Source organism: Limulus polyphemus, unplaced genomic scaffold, assembly GCF_000517525.1.
Source record: "Limulus polyphemus unplaced genomic scaffold, Limulus_polyphemus-2.1.2 Scaffold1835, whole genome shotgun sequence".
Lineage (NCBI taxonomy): Eukaryota > Metazoa > Arthropoda > Merostomata > Xiphosura > Limulidae > Limulus > Limulus polyphemus.
In genome coordinates this window covers 34,332-44,399 of record NW_013667445.1, presented here as the reverse complement: position 1 = coordinate 44,399, position 10,068 = coordinate 34,332, and the positions used below count along the sequence as shown (strand labels likewise).

General features: G+C 33.7%; 1 protein-coding gene across 1 annotated transcript in view; it reads right to left on the bottom strand.

Moving 5' to 3' along the window:
* Positions 1-7,251, bottom strand: part of LOC106465097 (protein eva-1 homolog C-like) — a gene marked incomplete at its 5' end in the record, with an annotated part of 22,088 nt that extends 14,837 nt beyond the window's left edge. Inside the window, 2 exons of the mRNA XM_013925293.2 lie at positions 2,082-2,205; positions 7,034-7,251. Of these exons, the coding sequence (XP_013780747.1) occupies positions 2,082-2,205; positions 7,034-7,251 (342 nt within the window). The remainder of the gene's footprint in view (positions 1-2,081; positions 2,206-7,033) is intronic.
* Positions 7,252-10,068: the final 2,817 nt, after the last annotated feature.

Here is a 10,068-nt window from a genome sequence, read left to right as displayed (position 1 = left end):
GTTTAGTTAGTGGTTCGTGGAACAGCACTAATCAGGATAACGTTTAGTTAGTGGTTCGTGGAACAGCACTAATCAGGATAACGTTTAGTTAGTGGTTCATATAACAATATTTATCAAGATAACGTTTAGTTGGTGGTTCGTGGAACAGCACTAATCAGGATAACGTTTAGTTAGTGGTTCGTAGAACAGTACTAATCAGGATAACGTTTAGTTAGTGGTTCGTGGAACAATATTCATCAAGATAACGTTTAGTTAGTGGTTCGTGGAACAACACTAATCAGGATAACGTTTAGTTAGTGGTTCGTGGAACAGCACTAATCAGGATAACGTTTTGTTCGTGGTTCGTGGAACAATATTCATCAAGAGAACGTTTAGTTAGTGGTTCGTGGAACAGCACTAATCAGGATAACGTTTAGTTAATGGTTCGTGGAACAATATTCATCAAGAGAACGTTTAGTTAGTGGTTCGTGGAACAGCACTAATCAGGATAACGTTTAGTTAGTGGTTCATGGAATAGTACTAATCAGGATAACGTTTAGTTAGTTGTTCGTGCTGTTTCTTCATGCTTTCCTGAATAAAAGTAAACCTTGTTGGCGACTATAGAGTTCATTTAACATTATGAATAAACTTGGTCGATAAAAGTACTGTTTCATTCCACTTAAACTTACTCACAATGATACTAGATCAGTTCTCATTGAACATGTTTGTAAAATAAGTTGTTAATGACTGCGTATATGGTATGGGATACTCAGGATTCTTCTCGTAATGAGAACAGATTATATAACATGGAATTCTGTAGTCATGATACTTATAAAACATTATTCTAGTAAAGTAAGAAAGATTATGTTAACCACGAAACTTTTCGCTACATACACATTTTATTATCAGTAACTTTACGGTGACAAGTGTACATGTTAAGATTACCCCTAAGTTTGCTTGTTCTATTATTTTTAAAATGTCGGACAAACAATTAAGAAAGAAACATTTCTTTCTTCTGCCCATCCCTCAAACAAAAAATGCTGGAAACGATAACAATCTAATGTCACATGAATAAAGACAAACACTACTTTGAAGTTGGAGACTAGAACAATCTAATGTCACATGAATAAAGACAAACACTACTTAGAAGTTGGAGACTAGAACAATCTAATGTCACATGAACAAAGAAGAACACTACTTTGAAGTTGGAGACTAGAACAGTCTCATGTCACATGAGTAAAAACGAACACTACTTTGATGCTGGAGACTAGAACAGTCTCATGTCACATGAACAAAGAAGAACACTACTTTGAAGTTGGAGACTAGAACAGTCTCATGTCACATGAATGAGGACGAACACTACTTTGAAGTTGGAGACTAGAACAATCTAATGTCACACGAATAAAGACGAACACTACTTTGATGCTGGAGACTAGAACAATCTAATGTCACGTGAACAAAGAAGAACACTACTTTGATGCTGGAGACTAGAACAATCTAATGTCACATGAATGAGAACGATCATTACTTTGAAGTTGGAGACTAGAACAGTCTCATGTCACATGAATAAAGACGAACACTACTTTGATGCTGGAGACTAGAACAATCTAATGCCACTTGAATGAGGACGAACACTACTTTGAAGTTGGAGACTAGAACAATCTAATGCCACATGAATGAGGACGAACACTACTTTGAAGTTGGAGACTAGAACAATCTAATGTCACATGAATAAAGACGAACACTACTTTGAAGTTGGAGACTAGAACAATCTAATGTCACATGAATGAGGACGAACATTACGGTACTCCTTTCTTGTGCTATTTTGTATTCTGAGTAAAGTGTAAAAATATATAACATATATCTGGAGCAGTATCGAGATTGTTTTAATAAAATAATATTAATTAGAAATAGTTAAAGAAACGATTATTGATGAGATAACGGTTTCGTTTCTAATTTTAACACAATAACATTTAATTCAATGTATCAAAGTGTTTATCACATTTTGATTAAAAAAAAAAGTTAGTTTGAGAAGAAAACAAAACTGAAATATCATACTTGGTCTACACTTATATACCACCTCGGCATATTTCCGAACTTACTTGGTCTACACTTATATACCACCTCGGCATATTTCCGAACACCCGGACACGGATCTTTACCAAAAGATTCTGGAGCTGTTTTTATTCTACAAATTCGCTGGTGTCGACACCTTTCTTCCACCGTCTGTACAGAACAAAACATAACACATGAAATAGCCAGTTTTTCCAAAACAAAACATAACACATGAAATAGCCAGTTTTTCCAGATAGATTCAATCATCTGGGTTTTTACCTCCGCCATTCTGTGGACGGAGGTTATATTTTCACCCCTGTGTGTGTGTGTGTGTTTGTCAGTAAGATTTTCTGAAAACGGCGGAATGGATTTGGACGAAAGTTAGTATACATTTGTTCTATAACGTAACTTAGAAGGGATTAGTTTTTGGAGGGTCAGAGTCAAAGTTCAAGGCGCATTAAGGTCACAAAGATCCAAAAAATCCCTATCTGTTAACACGGGGACCAATTTTTCCCACTATTTTTGCTCTAAAACTCAGTCAAATATGATCGAATTGTGATGAAACTTGGTGGACACACGTAGAATGTTATTCCTCATTGTTCTAATAAAAATGGTCCACGTCCGTTGATAACGACGGACAATCAGATACATTTTCGTATTTTTTTTGATGGCCCAACATGATGGCTACATGAGTGCCCCTCTAGTTTGTAGTTGTATTTGTTTCTTAATATACATTTCAACAAACACAAGTTATTTAAATGAAAGATCTCCAAGGTCTCTTCTAAAACTTTATTTGTTCTTTATTGTTAATGTCCACTCTAAAAGAAGCCATTTTTAGAAAAGCAATACTACTTCAATTTTGGAAGTTATGTGAAGTTTTTATTTATTTATCTATTGATAGTTTCAGATTCTATGACGTAATTTAGTCGAGATTTTTATCACGTGGTAATTAAACTTTCTGTTTTTCATAGGAAGTGTAGTATTTAGGTTATTAACATAACTTAAAGTTCCTGATATCAGTGGTGATGAGGAAACACAAAAGTTAAACCAGATTGCTATATCTTTGAACCTGTTTTCGAAACCAGGAATTCTTATTCTATTCTGTGTTATTACATAAGTATACATAACACAATTAATATTCGGGATATATATATGATACTTGCTTATTGTAATAGGAAAATAGTTTGGAAACGTATTCTTGGCAATCCAAAATAGTTAGAAGGCATGTTCTGGGCATCCCATTTAGTTAGAAGACATATTGTGAGTGTCCCAATTAGTTAGGAGATATATTCGGGGCAACCAAATTTGTTAGGAAACATATTATGAGCATCCGAATTAGTTAGGAGACATCTTCTGGGCATCAAATTTAGTTAGGAGACATATTCTGGGCATCCCATTTAGTTAGAAGACATATTGTGAGCGTCCCAATTAGTTAGGGGACATCTTCTGGGTATCCCAATTAGTTTGGAGACATATTCTGGGCAACCAAATTAATTATGAGACATACCCTGGACAACCAGATTAGTTAAAAGACATATTCTGGGCAAACCAATGAGTCAGGAAACATAGTCTTGGCAACCCAATGAGTTAGGAGACATAGTCTTGCCAACCAAGTGAGTTAGGAGACATATTATTAGCAACCCAATGAGTTAGGAGACATAGCCATGGCAACCCAGTGAGTTAGGAGACATATTATTAGCAACCCAATGAGTTAGGAGACATAGCCATGGCAACCCAGTGAGTTAGGAGACATAGCCATGGCAACCCAAGTGAGTTAGGAGACATAGCCATGGCAACCAAGTGAGTTAGGAGACATAGCCATGGCAAACCAATGAGTTAGGAGACATGTTCTGGGTATCCCATTGATGCACACTTGCCATTGTTAAGCAGGAATTGGAGATCAACAAAGAACTAAATGTTAGATAGCTCGTGATAAACTTACGTATCTATTAACTCTAGAAATATTTGACTATCAGAAAAAGCGTACGTTTTGTCGTTTTTTACTTTGTCACTCTTTTGGTCGAGCCTGAACACAGTCAGGTCTGATTATAGGGGTATACATAAAATCATTTCAGAAAAAAAACAGTCTCCCATTGGAATTGAGTTCAATAATGGTTCTGGTTTTTAATCGTCAATCTCTCTTTTTTTATTCTGACATCTTATTAGTTGTTGGAACTACATTTTCATCAGAAGTCCTGATCTGAATGTTTGTAGATATATGGAGAGTTATTAGTATTATATACGCTGCTCTAAATGATGCGTGGTTCATCCCGCATAATCTCGTTCACATCGAGAACAAACATGTCGATAAAAAACATAGGAACATCGAAGTTGATTTGAAAGATGTAAACGCTGAAATTTATGTATATTTTGATTGCAAGATATTTTTTATTTCATCAACACATAATTATGTAAGACTGACAGAAAATGCCATCAACTCTCAGTTTACGAGTGATGGACACTCCATTTTCAAAACGTTTTAAAATGTTGTTGATTGATGAAAGATGAAAACATGTTAGAACAGTTGTTGATGATCCAAATGAAAAAATAATCACTTCCGATCAGAGCAGATTATGTATTTAGAGCAAAACTTAAAATGAAACCGAGTTTTTAAATTATGTCACTAATGAATGTCGTATTAATTTTCATAACAGTCTTTATGATAAATAGATGGCGCTGCTATCGGCTCAAAGTTCGCATCTAGCCTAGCAACCTTGTTATCATGAGAGACAAGGGCTGAATAAATGTACAATTTAGTTCCCCTAGTGGGAAAGTGGTAAGTTTACGAACTTACAACGCTAAATTCTGAGGTAGACAGTGCAGATAGCCCAATGTGTATTTGTTTTAAATAACAAACAATGTGCAAAGTTTTACACTTGTCAGATACCACAGGTATGTTGATGATACCTTAGTGAGCTTTAAGGTAAATGTGATTTCATTCTTAAAGTATCTAAATAAACAATATCCTTGTATTAAGTTTACTTAAAGTATCTAAGTAAACAATAGCCTTGCATTAAGTTTACTTAAAGTATCTAAGTAAACAATATCCTTGTATTAAGTTTACTTAAAGTATCTAAATAAACAATAGCCTTGCATTAAGTTTACTTAAAGTATCTAAGTAAACAATATCCTTGTATTAAGTTTACTTAAAGTATCTAAGTAAACAATAGCCTTGCATTAAGTTTACTTAAAGTATCTAAGTAAACAGTAGCCTTGTATTAAGTTTACTTAAAGTATCTAAGTAAACAATATTCTTGTATTAAGTTAACTTAAAGTATCTAAGTAAACAGTAGCCTTGCATTAAGTTTACTTAAAGTATCTAAGTAAACAATATCCTTGTATTAAGTTTACTTAAAGTATCTAAGTAAAGAATAGCCTTGCATTAAGTTTACTTAAAGTATCTAAGTAAACAATATCCTTGTATTAAGTTTACTTAAAATTAAAAAACAGATTAAATTAGTCTTTTCTGAGATTTAGATATTAATAACTTTGGTGATTATTTAGAAATAGGAACGTATTGTTGTATTGTGTTCTATTATAAACCAACGTATACAATATTGTATAGTTATGTTGACAGTTTTATATCTGTTAAACATAAGATCAATTTGATAAATATATTATTTTATCGAGTTTATAATATTGCCAATAGCTTGCAGTGTTTTCATAAAGAAATAAGAAAACGTGTTGCTAAGAATAATTTTCATCCTTCATTACTGGATAGTTTTAATTTCGTAAGATGAGTTACGATTTACCCAAACTTTCATTTTATGACAGTCTTACATTTATGAGTAAAGTGTGTTATGTGCTGAGATAAAAAAAAAAATCTTGAAATCAAACTATCCTCAAATTTCCATGTACAGGGTGATCCAGAAGTCAAGACCCATAGGGAAAATATACATTGTATTCTTAAAGTTGAATAAACACGTTTCTAGTGTCAGCTGTACATATTTCAGGAAAGAAAATACTGTGATAATACAGTATATCAAGAATTGATATATGTATGTCTGTTAATGGCATGCAATCTGAATAATAGATAAATTAAAAACAAACTGTATATTTTTCCCCTTATGGGCCCAGACTTTTGGGACACCCTGTATATAGTCGTAAAATTGGTATTGAGAACCGACCACTTTTTCAAGATAAAGAAAGAAACAAACAAACTTTAACGCTTCTACGTTGTTTATTGATACGTGATATGTTTGTTCTCGATGTGGACGAGATTATGCGGGATCAACAGCGCGTCGTTTATACTTCAGAGCAGCTCTGAAAGATCATCTGAAACCCTGTTCTGTAAACGTGTAGATCAGGAATGTGACGGAATTTCTGAAGTAAAAAGAATTCTGCCATAATAGATAGTTTCAACAAGGAACAAAATGTCTGAATTAAAGTGACTCTGGCGATCAAGAAACTTTTAAGCCAATACTAAACTCCAGTTCATCAGGAATAGAAAATGTTTCTAACATGTAACTATCTTCATATTAAAAAAGAATTTCTAAAGTCATTATATTTCCATTCAAAATACTATCTGGTATATTCTAGAACTAACATTCTGAAGTGTGTTTCCTCCTTCGTTAAAGCTGAACAGAAAGTTTTAACAGTATGATGAACCGGGAAAACGACTGCCTATTGGAACCGTGTAGACCCTCCTGATTGGTGGAGAACATCACATCAGGGTTAATGGTATCGCTTCATCGTGTTGTGCTATTATTTGGTAATATATATATATATATATATATGTGGTTATAAAATTCGAAAAATAAAGAGATCAGGATGATTAGTCACTAAAATTTGCCCCCCCCCCTACCCCGGTAGACCAGAGGTAAGTTTTCGAACTTACAATGCTGGAATTGGAGATTCAATTACCTGTAGTGGACAGAGTACAAATAGTTGATTGTGTGTATTTGCGCTAGAATAACAGCGCTATCATCTTTATTTATCGTTAGGAACGTTAGATAAGGACGCATAAAGTTTTAGTGAAACCCCCCCTAAAGATCCTTACCCGCAAAGCCTGAGGTGCTAGGCAATTCGTTCCGTTCGTCTCCAAGTAGATGTCTTTGGATATTTCCTGTTCTCGAGGGCAAAGCTCGTGGGATGGAACTGTCCTTCCGTAAAGAGCAAAACTGATGGCGATGACAGTGTTTGGCCAGCATTTGATCACAAGCTCTGTGCCATCACAAGCGTGAACTTGAAAATTGCGAAGCGTTCCTGATAACAGTGCTACAAAACGAAAAAAATAATCTAAAATAAGAACAACTATCACAGTATATAACACCAAACACACGATAAGCTCTAATGTTAATAGTAAATATATATAACACCAAACACACGATAAACTCTAATGTTAATAGTAAATATATATAACACCAAACACACGATAAGCTCTAATGTTAATAGTAAATATATATAACACCAAACACACGATAAGCTCTAATGTTAATAGTAAATATATATAACACCAAACATACGATAAGCTTTAATGTTAATAGTAAATATATATAACACCAAACACACGATAAGCTCTAATGTTAATAGTAAACATCTATAACACCAAACACACGATAAACTCTAATGTTAATAGTAAATATATATAACACCAAACACACGATAAGCTCTAATGTTATTAGTAAACATATATAACACCAAACATACGATAAACTCTAATGTTAATAGTAAATAAGCAGTGTTCAAGTTTTGGTTCAATTTTACTATAATTAAGATTAACTTTCACGTTATAAAATAAGTGAAGCAAATTTTCTGATCTAATAATTGATTTATAAGTTATAAGTTTTTTAAATTTACAGATCCGTAAACTGGTTTATACGCTAAATTATTCAAATTTAATAATACAGAAACTGGTTTAAACGCTAGCTTTTTTAAATCTACAGACCCATAAACTGGTTCATACGCTAAGTTTTTCAAATTTACAAATCCATAAACTGATTTATACGCTAAATTATTCAAATTTAATAATACAGAAACTGGTTTAAACGCTAGCTTTTTTAAATCTACAGACCCATAAACTTGTTTATACGCTAAGTTATTCATAGTACATGACAGTAGGCAAGTTTTATATCATGAGATTTACATTGTCAGGTCATAGGTCAATAGATTTGAGACCAATTTTAAATAGACTTTCATTAAACGCTTTAGTTTTAGGAATAGTGGTACTAACACATTGGTGGTTAATAAATCAATTTTCTACATGTTTCTTGTTAGAAATTGTGATACTAACACATTGGTGGTTAATAAATCAATTTTTCTACATGTTTCTTGTTAGAAATTGTGGTACTAACACGTGTTGGTGGTTAATAAATCAATTTCTCTACATGTTTCTTGCTAGGGATTGTGGTACTAACACATTGGTGGTTAATAAATCAATTTCTCTACATGTTTCTTGCTAGGGATTGTGGTACTAACACGTGTTGGTGGTTAATAAATCAGTTTCTATACATGTTTCTTGCTAGGGATTGTGGTACTAACACGTGTTGGTGGTTAATAAATCAATTTCTCTACATGTTTCTTGTTGTCACGAGACGTTCAGGTATAAACACTAAAAGGAGTGAATGCTGTCAAATAATAAGTAAGAAAACGTTTTGATGGCTTTTCACTGCAAATTAATATGATATAATATTGGAATTTAAATAAAAATATATCAAAGTACACCAGCAAAATGAGTCAATATCCGATATTTTTAATAAAGACAACAAAGTCAATAATGTAACCTCGGAGATCAAAACGAGATGTGATTAAAAAACTCACAAAATCTAGCTAGAAAAACTCGAAATGTCAAAGGACAACACCAGTATATTAAAATATATATTGATCTTAACGTGAACGATTAGAGTTACTTGATGGACATAGAAGAACTCTGAAGTTAAATAGTGGAACAAAACGACTTCGATTCCGCGAAGAAGATAAAACGTTTCCCCGAATGTCTTTGTGAAATTTGTTATAGCTACTTTTTGACTGATAATTTGAAACTGACCATCGGTAGAGCCGCTTTCTTTCGCGCTACACTGTGAAACTGACCTATGATATAGCTATCTTTTTGCGAGTGACACTGAAACTGACCTTTGGTAGAAACACCTACTTTCGAGCGACACTGTGAAACTGACCTTTGGTAGAAACACCTAATCTCGAGTGACACTGTGAAACTGACCTTTGGTAGAAACACTTTCTCTCAAGTGACACTGTGAAACTGACCTTTGGTAGAAACACCTAATCTCGAGTGACACTGTGAAACTGACCTTTGGTAGAAACACTTTCTCTCAAGTGACACTGTGAAACTGACCTTTGGTAGAAACACCTAATCTCGAGCGATACTGTGAAACTGACCTTTGGTAGAAACACCTAATCTCGAGCGACACTGTGGAACTGACCTTTGGTAGAAACACTTTCTCTCAAGTGACACTGTGAAACTGACCTTTGGTAGAAACACTTTCTCTCAAGTGACACTGTGAAACTGACCTTTGGTAGAAACACTTTCTCTCAAGTGACACTGTGGAACTGACCTTTCATACTCTACATTTCTAGCTTGTTGATAATTAAAGGAACGATGTTTCCATACATTTCTGATACTGGACTCAATTCTCTCACTTCTATCTTTTTAATAACGAAGTCCTTACAAGTAAAGTTTGAGGAGTATGAATGTCGGTGATGAAATATCAGGCTAAATATGTTTATAACTAACAAATACAGGTCCAATCATCTAAAAACGGTTCAACACCAAATTATATCTTACTTGTTTGATGTAGCCAGAAAGATTTGTGACAAATATTATGTTGAAAAAACTAACAGTTCTATATTTATCGCCGGAAATGATCGATTCGTGTTGGACTTGGTCTTGTTGTGAGTGTTGTGGAATCTTGTTCTTCTTTACATTTCCAGCGTAAAAGGGTTTGTTGGAAGTTTAAAGTTAAAGTTCATGTTAAAGCAGAAAAGTGTCTACGAAAAATTCTCACTAAAGTGAAACAACTAACTAAAAAGTCTTTAAAAAAAAAAAGAACTACGAAGTACTCGTTGGTGCGGCAACAT